Source organism: Vanacampus margaritifer, chromosome 2, assembly GCF_051991255.1.
Source record: "Vanacampus margaritifer isolate UIUO_Vmar chromosome 2, RoL_Vmar_1.0, whole genome shotgun sequence".
NCBI lineage: Eukaryota > Metazoa > Chordata > Actinopteri > Syngnathiformes > Syngnathidae > Vanacampus > Vanacampus margaritifer.
The window spans coordinates 30,691,458-30,705,016 of NC_135433.1; the positions used below are offsets into that span (position 1 = coordinate 30,691,458).

Genomic DNA, 13,559 nt, shown 5'->3' on the forward strand with positions numbered 1-13,559 from the left:
GACCTTATTTGCTGCGACAGCATTTTGCCTTGCAAATCCATACATGGTTCGCAACAAAAAGTTTTTTTTTTTGTGTGTGTGCTTCAGATCCTACAACTAAAAACAATTGATGTATGTTCTGCATCAATAACAAATCAACAAACGTTTCGCTATACAATATAGCAAAACGTCCTTTGAGGTCTCGTCACTATGAAGGGAATTTAAATTGGATTATGGGAGTCATCATTAGAGGCATCTGTTGTACTATTGTAAAGGGTCCTGATAATTGCTATCATGTTCTGTACATTTTAAACATCTGGTATATATCTTGAGAGAAGGCAAGAATTTTGAAACCTTTCGTGGAAATGAGAAGAAGAAAAAAAAAAAACAACCTCTAGCTAATATTTATCAGCATCATTTGACACATCTAATTTTGTGCCAGTTCCATGCTAAAAAACACACCAAACAAAGGTGCTAATTTGACAAGGGTAATAATACTTGGGCCGTAAAATGTACATCAACCCTACTGATCTACATTTTAAATGACCAGAACTAGAAACCCTTTAAAAGCGTTTTAATTGATCAAATAGTTTCAGAAAAGATAAATACGTATAAAATACTTATCCAATGCTGCTGTATTGACACAACAACCCTACTGAGTTACTTTAAAATCACAACCATCCATAGACCATCACCTCGTTTTGATCCTTACCTCATTAAGGGTTACCACAAAGTTCCTCCACACACACACACACACACACACACACACACACACACAAAAACTGAATCAGGAATAATCCAATGTACATACAAACAATATAAGTACGATCTGGAGTGAACATCCAAGGATCAATGGGATCAGTTTATATTTTCTATTTTCTGAGGTGACCATTAACCCGAATTCAATACAACTGCAATTGTACTTGGGCATTAGGTGTGCACTGCAACAATGGACGTTGAACATCACACAAGGTGACCTTAATGCTTGGTTCCCAAGCTACCAACACACACTGTGGCATAAGGGATCATGTCACTCCTTATGGTGAATCTTACCAACATGGTAAACAATAAAATCAAAGTATACTTGTACAATTAGGTGATGACATGTACAGTTGTATGTAGGGTTAGGATTTGACAAATACAGAGATCCTGAACACCAAATGAGGAGAAATTGCCGGTGAGGTTTGCGGAGGGAAACGAGGATGAACTGAATTGATCAAGACAGTAACGGTATATCAGAATCAAAGGAGTCCAGTGGTTCCCAGTGACAGTCCATCAAGGCATTAAAGACCTCCTCGCTGCGCTGCATAAAATCGGTATTCCACTGGTCCACATCACATTCTTGGAATGGCACTGGAAAACACCCAGAAAACAAGAAGCACCGTAGCAGAGCGTTAAGGACCGAAACGCAATTTTCAGTGAATACGAAATGTTACCCTAACAAGTAACACAATTGACAATGTCTAACAACCACTTATCTCATGTTAGCATTTCCTGTGAAGCAGCACAGTAAAAAAGATGAAACACATGCACAATTGTATTCATAAAAACAGTAATACATAAAGGGAGTAAAGATCAAAATCCAGATTGTTGGCTTCACATATGCATCTTCGGGAAATGCAGAGAATTGTGAAATGTAGTCAATCTGTATATGACAAATGTGGTTGAATAACATTTTTGCTAATGTTTGGTTGTTGTGTGCTTTTAGATTGTGTGTCTTGAGTTATCCTGTTTCAAGGCTCATGATCTGCCTTGAGTCCAAGCGTTCGGACTCTCTGGAATACCTCGATAATCTTGAGATTTTATTGTACCCTGAACAGATTCAAGAAACCCTGTGCCAGGTGCAGCAAGCAAGCCCAAGAACATAACCGAGCCTCCGACATGTTTCACAGAAGGGACAGCTTTCTTTTCTTGGCAGGCTTCATTTTTGCATCTGTGAACAGAGAGCTAATGTCCCCTTTTAAACTTTTCCCAGTAACATCATTTTGTCTAGGCTTGTTTCATGAGTTTGTTCTTAAATAATTCTTCGCAATTTAAAAACATCTGATTTTCATTAAAAGTTGATTAATTTTTACTTTTGTCAGATTTAAGTAATTTCCATGACCACTGTTGGATTTTCTCTTATTAACAGAAAGGTACCAACAATTTTGTCTATGTGTGTATTCGGTTGATTCTGCACCTAACGGATAACAATAAGCGAATTCCTTAGCTTTGAAGATTTTGTTAATACATTTTAGATCAAATGTTAATGTACCACATGACAATATTTGGTTGTAATCAAGTAATTTCAGTGAAAGGCTTTACGACAAAACCAATACCCATGATTCTGTCACTCTATTGATGTTAATTTTATAGATGAGTAATGTACGAACAGATTCATTTGAGGTCCCCTCATGTCTAATGTTTTTGCTTTCTTTAATTTTCCAAAAGCAAAAATGCATTAAAAGGGTTCCCTAAAGAAATTAGAATTGGAACTACAACTTACTCAACCCATATCACCAAAAGCTAAAGAAATACATTTCTTTCTATGACGAATGACTTTTGTGTTTTGTGACATTTTAAAACAAAAACCTTAGAGCATTCTGTTTTTGATTGCACGTTTACTGTACCAAAATGACTTTGGATAGCATTTCAACAACAGATATGCAAAAATGACAACCAAGCATCCAAACTGGAATACAACGACATTAAATGTGGGACAATAATACAAATCAGGACACGTGTGTAAATGTGTAACATGTAAAAGGACACAACAGCGGTGTTTCGCGGTTCACCTGCAAGAGCAAACTATTACATCGCACAGTAAAAGTGAGAAACGAAAGTTTGTTACCTTCTGCATTATCCTCACCGTCTCCAGCTTCTTCTTGACTCTGCCGAGGACCAATCAACATTCAGAATATGATGATGTTAAGTTATGAACATCATTAATGATGCAAAAGTCAAAGAGCAATGACGTTACTTGTAAGGTAGCTTCCACCCAATTTGACCAACTGGCTAAAAACATGCGATAATTAGGACATTCATTTAACAGTTTATAAAACAATTTGAACTTTTGTGCTGCTGGGAAATGAAAGAAGAAACTAAATTAACCGTGTAGACTGAATAATCAGTTATTGGAATTTTACTCTACCCAATTACCAGAATAGTTACCGGCCTAAAAAAAAAATCCATATCAGTCTGATACATACAGCTGAGTTGTATTTAACTTTTAGGGACAATTCATTTTCATTTATTTTTTTATAACATTTCTTTATGTACAACATGTTCAATTTGAATCATAAGTACATTTATTTCCCTATAATTCTACTTTTGATGAATACTGGGGCTGACCATGTTACTGTATTTTAATGTTGGTCATAATGATGGTAATTAGAGAATCATATTATTCATGTGACATGTGTTCACAAATCAGATCTTGACACAGAGCAGAAAGTGGAGGATAACTCATAAAGCATTATAAAGACAAATGCTACTGAATACTGTAGTTTTCTTTTCATAGCTAGAAACTCAAATACAGTAGTCATATTAGTGGTAGTAGTTGTCAGGTGGGTCCCACCCATGGGGGACGTCCTGCTGCCAATAAGCGAAGTGCGCATAACGTTTGTGCATGTGTGAAAATCAAAATAAAATTAAATAATGCCACCAAACAAAGCCGTCATTTGAATGGTGGCGAATGGAGTGCTGAAAGTGTTTGCGTAACTCCACACCTTAAAGCTTGCAAGCACGGTTTAAAACGGCTTTCAGCCTTAAGTGACAAAACAGGTGCACTTGGTGTCATTTTTAACTGTCCGAGTTTAAAGGGCAAACAAAAAAAAAACACCATTGCAAAGCTCAAGAAGACGGAAGTGTACGCTTGTAAACCTCCGTTCACTCTTCCCAATTTCCAGACAGAAAAAAAAAAAAGATCCAAACGGACGTAAAAGAGGCTAAAATGGAAAATTTCGTGAACACATTTATTTTGTCAAAATCCTGAAACTGAGGGAGCAGACGGAAGCAGCTCGAAGCTTGCTAGTGGACGTACGTGTAACCAAACTAATGGAGTGACGGTCAATTAAAAACCTGCTTCTAGCCCCCAATTGTCCCCTTCAGTGAAGAAAGATCCTATCTGTCTCTTGATCGCGTCCCGGTTTTGTGTCCTCGATACAACTCCGGGTCAAGTGCACACATTCAGCAATATCGGCTGGCTTGCAAAGGTGGCCAAAGTTTCAAGCCATGGACTTCCTCCAGCCACCCGTCACTTGTCTTCAAGGGGTCCGAAATTACTTTGTCTCCAACGATTAACAGTGACCTAGTCATTTTTCACAGCGTCTCTTTCTTCCTCTTTTGTCATTAAGACTGGTAGTTTTTGGATCGATGCAACATATGCAAGGGCAGCCAGTTCGTCTTTCCGTTTCTGTCTTGTTGCCGAACGCAGCCCTCGTAACAGCCAATCCACGGCGACTCCAAAAACGCTTCATTAAATCATCAACTTTCATGCGGTTGAAATCGTTAAGTCTCCATTGCTTTCCATTACTCTTGACTACTGTTTGGTAGCCGGGTAACGCCCCCCTACCCACAATGCACTGCGCAGTCCGAGATGTGCACTTCGCTTATAGGGTTGCAGGCTGTGTTATTTTTTACATTATTATTATATTATTATTTTATAATATATGCTGCGAATCGCTCGAAAAAGGATGGCGGGCTGCAAATGGCCCCTGGGCCATAGTTTGAACACTAATAGTTTATAGAAATATTAAAATAACTTAACATCAGTACCACTACCAGCTCAAACAATACTTAAGATCCTCAAGTAAACACAGCCTTAAAAAAAAAATTGTCATTCTTAAGTTTTGACGTCCTTAATGTAAACAAACACTATACAAATCCATTGAGGTCTTTTCATTTCAGCAGCAGCGTCAGTGAATCTCACATACCTGTACATCCCCTGTCACATCAGAAAACGGGGGCGGAAACCCAGTGGGAGGTGGAGGCATCATATGGCTGGGTGGTGGGTATCCATAGGGGCCATAGTTGTAGTTGTAGCCACTGTTATATCCGCTATTGTAGCCACTGTTGTAGCCGCCATTGTTGTAGCTACTGTATTGATCGTAGCTACCCCATTGAGAGTAGTAACCTTGACCCCCACCATTGGGGTTGCCAAAATAACTAGATGGTGGTTGGCTGTAGTTGGTCGGGTAATTCTGATTTGGGGCCAGCCAGGTGCTTGTCTTCTGACTACAGAACAAATGAAGACAAATTAATGAAATGTTAATTATAAGGAGACAAGTAAAAATGTTTCAAGGTGTATTATTTAAAAGTTTGACATTTTGCCATATGCCGCGATAGTTGACTTTTTGGTCCATCATGTTGATCTAATGTGAATGAGGGTCACATGCTGAGCCTAGTGGTTAGCACGTCTGCCTCATAGGGTTAGAATCTTGGCTCTTCCTGTGCCAAGTTTGCATGTTCTTCATATGCTTGTGTGGGTCTTTGTCCGGGTACTCTGGCGACCTCCAACATACCAAAAACATTCATGTTCGGTTCGTTGAATACTAAATTGTCCACGAGTGTGAATAGTTGGAACTTGTTTGCCCACAAATTTAGCTGTGATAGGTTCCAGCTCACCCGTGACCCTAATGGGAGGAAGTGCTTGAGAAAATTAATGGATAGGTAATATTCCAAACAAAACACCAGCCTCGATGAGGCGTGTTGAGAAGAACGTAAAACGCAAATGAAGATACTGCACAAAAAGTGAACGTGAACTCAAAATAAAAGCAGTAAGACTTGCGCAGCTCAACCAGATGTGTCGTCACTTCTAAAGGGTTAACTGCCGCGTGTTTGATGTTTTTTTGTTTTCCAGATGTGTGAATCTGTCTGATTATTTTTGCCATTCTTGCAGCCATTTACATTCACGTCTGCCATTTTATAGAGACATACTGAACTCCCATGAGGGAAATTTAATATACACTAACAGTACTGTATTTTTTATTGTATGCTACATACATAGCTGCTCCATTTCTATTCTGCTGTTATATTCAACTTTGTGGTTAGTAGGGTGGCAACAAATTGGGACTTTTGTGACGGGTTATAAATCCATCCAACCATTTTCTTAACCGCTAATTCCTCACAAGAGTCGCGAGGGTGCTGGAGCCTATCCCAGCCGGCTTCGGGCAGTAGGCGGGTACACCCTGAACTGGTTGCCAGCCAATCGCAGGGCACACAGAGATGAACAACCATCCACACTCACAATCACACCCAGGGACAATTTAGAGTGTCAAATAATGTCATTCCAAAAAGCAAAAATACTCCCAGCTTTAGCTCTTTCGATGTCATATGATGATGATGATATAAGTATCTTACGTCTTTGCCACAGCCAGACTGAGTCGGAGTGCCTTTGCCCCGAGCACAATGCCTTGGCATTCCTCAATTGCCTTCTTCTGCTCATTTTCATCGCCAAACTTGACGAAGCCGTAACCTCTGCAAGCAAACAGCAGTCAGAACTCGTCTCCATGGCTTGCTATATTTCAAACTTTTTATTGAAAAGCAACATATATTGAGAAAGGTATATAGATGGGTAAAATTGTGGTAGAACTGAAACTTGTGGTTTTACTTTTAACATGAAGTAGCATCACTTCAATTGTTTGTTGCTCTTGCTTAGCCTATATGGGGAAAACAATAGTTTTAGCATAAGACGTCAAGAAAACATTTTCTTCAGGCTTCTAGCGAAAATGGATGTAGCAAGTGATCAAGGTCCCTTGTGTTGTTATCCAGAAGCTACTAGACAACAGGAACAAACATACATTTGTAAATTACTGTGTACACTTTGCTTATAATACTGGTCGATTACATTAAAAACGTATACCAGTGATTCTCACAGTGTGTTGTTACACGCAATGGCCCTGTCCAACTGAGTGTGATTTATGACTGGCAGGGGGAGCCAATCAAATGAATTTCTAAATGTTAAATGAGTTATAATTTTATAGAATGAAATTACTGTTGAGATGTTAGAGGTGTGACGGAAGAAAAAATAACAGCATAAAGTCACTTCTTTAGCTTGTAATGTTTGTTTACACAATAAAAACCAAACAACTTTTCTCTGGATTTTGGGCAAAGCGGACGAACTTCTTAAATCTTACCCATGTTCTCCTGCTGATCACTAAAGAACGGAAAAGGGTAGAATCAAACTTTTGTCTGGTGAAAGAAGAGAGTCTATTGGCTGACAACTTTGACCCTCCTAGCTTGCTAGCTTCTAGTCACTGTAGCCACACAGCTCAAAGGGAGCGTGTCGTATTGACCTATTCATGGTCATAATGTAACGAGTACCGGTAATAATGATGCAATGAGTAGCGGAGCACAATGGCTGATATACTGAATAATTGGAAAGCTGAGATAATTCTCTTATTGAAAAAGCCAAATCACTGAAATACACTTTGCTATGCCGAGTCACAAATTAGAATTTATTTGGAGCAGGAAAGCTTAAGAGTTCAATCTGCAGTGTGTGGTTATTTGGCCAAGTGCTGAGCAATCAATGAATGAAATATTTGCATCTAGAATGGCATTTAATGCCAAAACAAAGAAGTTATGCAGACATCAGCAGATTTTCTTTTACACTAAATAAAAAGCACTTCTTTTTCAATTGCACATGAGTAAAATGTGGTTAAATTATATAATTGTCCCATCTTTAACACATTTTAATCATGTGCAACCGAAGTATACTCAACAAAAATATAAACAATACTCTTGTTTTTGCTGCCATCTTTTATGAGATGAACTCAAAGATTTAAAACTTCTTCCACACACACAATATCACCTTTTCTCTCAAATATTGTTCACAAACCAGTCTAAATCTGTGATAGTGAGCACTTCTCCTTTGCCGAGATAATCCATCTCACCTCACAGGTGTGCCATATCAAGACGTTGATTAGACACCATGATTGGTGCACAGGTGTGCCTTAGACTGCTCACAATAAAAGGCCACTCTGAAAGGTTCAGTTTCAGAGTCTGTGTCTGTTGTACTGACTGGTTTTCTGAGTCCCCCAAATGATGACATGTCTTTCTTTACAACATTAAATGTAGTTTTGTAAGGAATGAAACATATGCTTTTTTTCCCTTTTTTTTATGAACACCTCGGCCTACTAAACTACTGCATTTTGATATTGGTCATCATGTTGGTACTTGGACTGTTAAATTGTTTCGGGGTGGTACTTGGTGTAAAACGTATGAGAAGCACTGGTATACACCATATCCAAATACAAATTTCATCCAAATAGATTTTCTATTGGGTCCTGCTGTGAGCTGATGTACCTTGAGTAGCCATATTGGTCGGTGACTACTTTGGCTCCCTTGCAGGAGGGAAAGCTCTTAAAGACTTGCTGGAGCTGTTCGTCATTCACCTCTGAGGCCAAGTCACCAACAAACACTGAGAACTCTGGCCTAGTACAAGAAGAAGAAGAAGAAGAGAGAATCAAGTATTCTGATTTGTTATGTATTCACACATAGAGTATACTTTTAGTGACGAAAATGGCAAGGGCAATGCTTTTTTTTATTTTATTACAAGTTTGCTCTATATTATTTATTTGGTTGTTACCATAACTAAGAGATTCATTGTTCAAAAATCATTTCCAGTTTAATACATTTTGTGGAAACTTTATTTGGACGTACACGCCATTGTTATTACGCAACGCATTCAGTACTTAGTGATATAAAATGGCAGCTGGCTCTCTGCCAAGCAATGTGAAACGTGAATAAAGAAAGCAATGTAAGCCTCCGTAACGTTCCTAAAGGGACGATCAAAACTCTTCAATGCGTTTGTTGAATAACGAGAGCACAACGTGGGGGAGGGTTATGGGTTATGCAGCAAAATCCAGCCGTTTTTATCCATCGCAGGGGGCGGCCATTTTGCCACTGGCTGTGGACTGAAGATGACATCACAGTTGCTCAGGGCTCAGGTAATGACTTATCACAGCTCACGCATTTTCTGAAGGTGTGTTGTGATTGGTTGTTACCTGAGCAACTGTGATGTCATTTTCACTTGACAGCAAGTAGTAAAAAGAGCCGCCTTCTGATATTGATAATACCTGCTGCATTTTACTGCTTTACTTATATTCCACTGACGCAATATTAATCACAATACCGCTGTTAAATAATACACGCTGGCTTGAAGCCCCGCTACAAGTTTGATATCAGCCCACCATCTGTTGATTTCAGCAAGGGGTGTCTAAAAGACGCAAGTGTGGATTAGTTGAGTTTAAGCTATAACCGTCATTGTAGAGTGGCAACATTAACGCGGCGACTAGTGGGTTCAACCCCTTGAGAAATATTATTATTATATTATAAAATTGCAGCAACATAGAGTTGAGAGTATTGCTGGCATGAACTTATTCTGTATTGTATGTGAGCCGGGTTCTTTTTTTTTAATGGTGTAAAATATTTGTGGACATTTGAAAAGCATTCGAGTGATTTGAGATGTTTGCCTTTAAAAACTATTAATGCATTCAATGAACTACAGTTTTTCATTTTTTGTTTTTACTTACAGCTCTTGTGCTTCTGTGATATAGTTGAAAAATTTTTTGACTTGGAAACAGGGATGTGATTTGACCAAAGTGAAATTATCTGAAAATTTAGCCGGGGGTCTGGGGGCCGCTGGCACCCAGCTAGGTCCAGGACTGCCTTTGCTTTTAAAAACTATCACTGAGAATATCATCATATCTAACTAATGTGATTACTAAGTTAACACATAAATAATGTTGAAGAGTTCAAATTTCATGAACAAATAATTGTATCATGACCAAATGAAAAGTAACTCATATTAGAGCATAACACAAATGTCTTTGTTATAGCAGAAGATGTTATCTGTCGGAGTCATGTGCATACACAATGAACTACTAAAAAAAAAAAAAAAATATGAATTTTTTTTGGGGGGGGGGATAAAAAAAGCGGAATTCCGCGAATTAGCGGAAAAATCATATCCCTGTGGAAATCTTGACGGCACATCTGAACTCTTATCTATCTATTCTGAGTAGGAATTCTAACAGAAAATAAATCAGGATAGAAAAGAAGGACATAAGCGGTCCGACTCCTCAAACTTACCCTGCCTCCTGTCGTTTCCCGTAGGTGGCAAAGTTTAGCTTAAACTTCCGAGGCTGCAAATGAGAAGAGAGAACACACACTAAGCCAACCACAATCTCTTCAAAGTCCTGTAGTATAGCACTGATATTGCTGGGAATAAAGAGAGAGATTATTATGGTTATTTGTGTTTACATACCTCCTCCACCTAGACCATCCTTTAGCCCATTCCTCAGTTAGTTGCTACCAAGGACTCTATTCACCAGCTTCAAACAAAGTTCATTCATGTACTAGCAGCCTGTGAGCAGCAGGTACAGACCCGTGGACAGTGGAGCCCAGTATCTTGGCCAGCTCACAGGGCCAAGTCATTTGGCAGCAGTCATTTCATGCACCACTAGACACCAACTTTTCTCATACACAACTTAATCATTTGCACTCACTACTAGATGTCAGACATCTAAATGCATACATGCTACAAAAAGTGTTATATTTGCCTGTGAAAAGGAAATAACACACTACTAGGGCTGGACGATTAACTGAACTTTTATCGTGGTTTCGAGTTTGGCTTCTCTCCATCATTAAAATGTGATGATTGAACAAAAACGATTAACATGCAGAACCCTCCAAGTTTTCTACATTGAAAGGACCCCGAATGCGCCATGTAGCTAGCCTGGAGCAAATCAGTGTGATTCTGCCGTCCCTACGTGTCCTTTAAGCTGTTTAATGCCACTCTAGTTGGAGTTAACTGTAAACTAAACACACGATAAAGAGAATTATATACAGTGTGTATTTAAATACAAAACGTGCTTCGTTTTTAACACTTCACGAGCCTCGCGCTAATGTTGATGCAATTAAATGGAGGATCCCATTCAAATGCTAAAAAGAAGTTAGCATCAACTTCGGGAGTACTAGTCCTTCAAATAATAAATATTCACACACAAATGCTGTGGAAACAAATACCCAAAGGTAAGATAATACTATTCAAAGGCGCAAATTCTTCCCAATTTGTGAAAAACAAGTTATTTTAATAGAATTCAGTCGCAATTTTTTTCTGTTCTCATTGTAAACGTGTACATGGATGCACTGCACCACACTGCCCCTTAGAGGCCAAAACCCGCAGGAACACATTTGTTTCGCAATTACTGTTTTAGTATACAGTATTTTCATTTTAACTTTTTTTGTTTCGGCAAAATTCAAGGATACAAATATATCAAAGGACTTTTTTGGGGGACCATACCAACACACATTTCCTCATGACATAGTAAGAAACACAATCCCCGAGGTGCCCAGTTAGCCCACTCAGTCCCCAGACTTGTGAAAATGACATAAAATAAAATAAATATCATAAAGAGGGTAATGTAATGTTTAAGTTTTAAAATGAAGAATGAAAATGCAAGGTTATGTATACTTCAACGGGATGGGATGAATGGACATTAGGCAATGATCATAGTTTTGAGTAGTTGAAAAAACTATTAAGTTTTAAAATCAATGAATAATAGTTTTATTAATCATGATTTCAATCTCAATCAAAATAATCGTCCATCCCTACTTAATACTGTACCACAGGGTCCTAACTGATTTAAAGTGTTTTTACAAAGCAAAACCACAATACATAAATTTATCAACAAGTATTCTGTTTCTACTTGTACTATAACAAAGGGAGGGAATTTACTAAATGTGCTCCATGATCCACTCAGTAAGACGATGAAGTAATGCTAAAAACATACAGTCTACCACTGCAGAAAAAAGGAAGGTCAGTAGTATTCACATATACAATGGAGAAATTATAATATTCAGCATATATTAAAGAGTCAAAACTAAGCAACTAGCAATTCGGCCATACCGGGTTTGAGCCAGGAACCAGTTTTCCATTGAGCCGTTGAACACAACGATCGACGCTTGCTTCATCTGCCAGCTCCACAAAGCAGTATCCTGCAGATCCGCTGCACAACAGGACAAAAATGTTAGGGACAGGTGGAAGGAAAATGCCATCTGTTGGGGCAAATTAAATAAAACATATTGCGGAGGTGGTTGGTGCACATCTAGACTTCAACAGAGACAAATAGGCAACGTAAAAGGCCAGTGTTTTCTGTACTGTATGTGCGCCAAGGCTCCCTCTCATGAGATGTAAAAGAATCACTGGCGCCTAAAACCAGTTTAATAACTTTTACGTTCAATACTTGTGCATTATGATCTATTTGTTTTTAATCATTACACCAGGTACAATTTTTATTTAACTCTTTTGTGCAAAACATTAGATTTTTTTAAGGAAAACAAACCACCGTAATAAGTACCAGGGCACATTGCAGGGGGTACGTGGAAACATTTAGTAGTAATGTATTTTATTTTCAAGGTAAGTAAATTCACAACCATTTCATTGCTTGGCTCCTGACAATTAAAGTTTAAATGCCTGTTTCAAATGGGTTGCAATATTTTGTGTTAAATATAAGAATTCAAGTGTTATATGTAACAAAGGAAGGTTTATTATTTATTTATTTTATTTCTTATTTGTTTTTTTAATGTATTTATTTTGCAGATCACATTTATTTTAGTTTAATTTGAGAAGAGAATGTCTGAGTATTAAATGTTAGAATTAAGGAGACAAATCGAAATAATATTCAAGTAATCACCTACTTTCAGAGGTCATCATCAAGCCGTATGAGTGAGCAGGTACTCATGGTATTACGACAGGGTTTGGGTACAAAAGACAAAAAAAATAGGGAAGGAACACAGTAGCCTACCCTGTAATCCTGTGGGTGATTATTTTGACTCCAAGAGGTGATTCTCCCATAGCACTAAAGGCCTGTTTGACGAAGTTCTCATCCATGTATGGGTCCAACTAAACAAACAAATTGGAAGGGATGAGGGAATAGGTACAATTTATCCATCAATTTAAAAAATAAATCGTGATGTCATGCAAACAACTATTTTAGTTGACATTACAATGCATAGTAACCTTCAGAAATTTGATAGATCAAGTAAAGATACTAACGTCGTTTGCTCGAAGGCAGTAGTTATTTTTGCCATGACCGGTGTTACCGCAAAATAACCACTGCGTTTTAACAGCGATGCAGACAAGTAATCTATCGCCTTCACCCCACGGTACACCTAATAGCCATATACAGAATATGAAAACGTATCATTCAAAGCGGTTTTAAAAAATTACATTACAATTACATTTAACGCGATTATGTAGTGTAAAAGGTAAAAGGAACACATTCGCTCGTGTTACGTTCGAAACTAGCTAAAATATAACTAGGCTAACGCTATAAAGTGAAAGGACTTAAAGCATACATCACCCATCCAGAGACTCGTTTGTCTGTTGAACATCTTGTTAACTGAATTGAAGAAAAGTGGTCTTCCAAAATGCCAGCTTTTGTTCAAAAAGTAACTCGATAGGTAGTTTATCGATAGGTACTTTATGTTTCCGTATAAGGCAGCTATTTGCACTTCCGGTTGACCTTGTTTGTATCAATCGACGGATAAATGAGATACTGCCGCTTGTTGGACTGGAGCAGAACAGTTTGGCTTGAAAA

At 38.2% G+C, this 13,559-nt stretch overlaps 1 protein-coding gene across 2 annotated transcripts; it reads right to left on the reverse strand.

Moving 5' to 3' along the window:
• Positions 1-537: 537 nt before the first annotated feature.
• On the reverse strand, positions 538-13,478 carry trnau1apb (tRNA selenocysteine 1 associated protein 1b). Of its 2 annotated transcripts, none has more exons than XM_077558311.1 (9): positions 13,318-13,478; positions 12,765-12,862; positions 11,867-11,966; positions 10,048-10,100; positions 8,263-8,391; positions 6,319-6,435; positions 4,893-5,193; positions 2,810-2,849; positions 538-1,332 (listed from the first exon to the last, which is right to left on the reverse strand). In XM_077558311.1, exons 1-9 carry the CDS (start codon positions 13,351-13,353, stop codon positions 1,196-1,198), a joined length of 1,011 nt encoding a protein of 336 aa, XP_077414437.1. In that variant the 5' UTR covers positions 13,354-13,478; the 3' UTR covers positions 538-1,195. The 2 variants fall into 2 exon arrangements, with proteins under 2 accessions (XP_077414437.1, XP_077414438.1); XM_077558312.1 differs by having other exon boundaries at positions 13,323-13,474.
• Positions 13,479-13,559: the final 81 nt, after the last annotated feature.

Bases quoted from the DNA above. Each gene is read 5' to 3' on its own strand.
- trnau1apb (XM_077558311.1), bottom strand. From the start codon at position 13,353: ATGTTCAACAGACAAACGAGTCTCTGGATGGGTGAT. The intron at 6,436-8,262 runs GTACATCAGCTC...GTTTGCTTGCAG, and splicing joins GACCAATATGGCTACTCAAG to AGGTTACGGCTTCGTCAAGT. The intron at 5,194-6,318 runs GTAAGATACTTA...TTTGTTCTGTAG, and splicing joins AGTCTGGCTGTGGCAAAGAC to TCAGAAGACAAGCACCTGGC.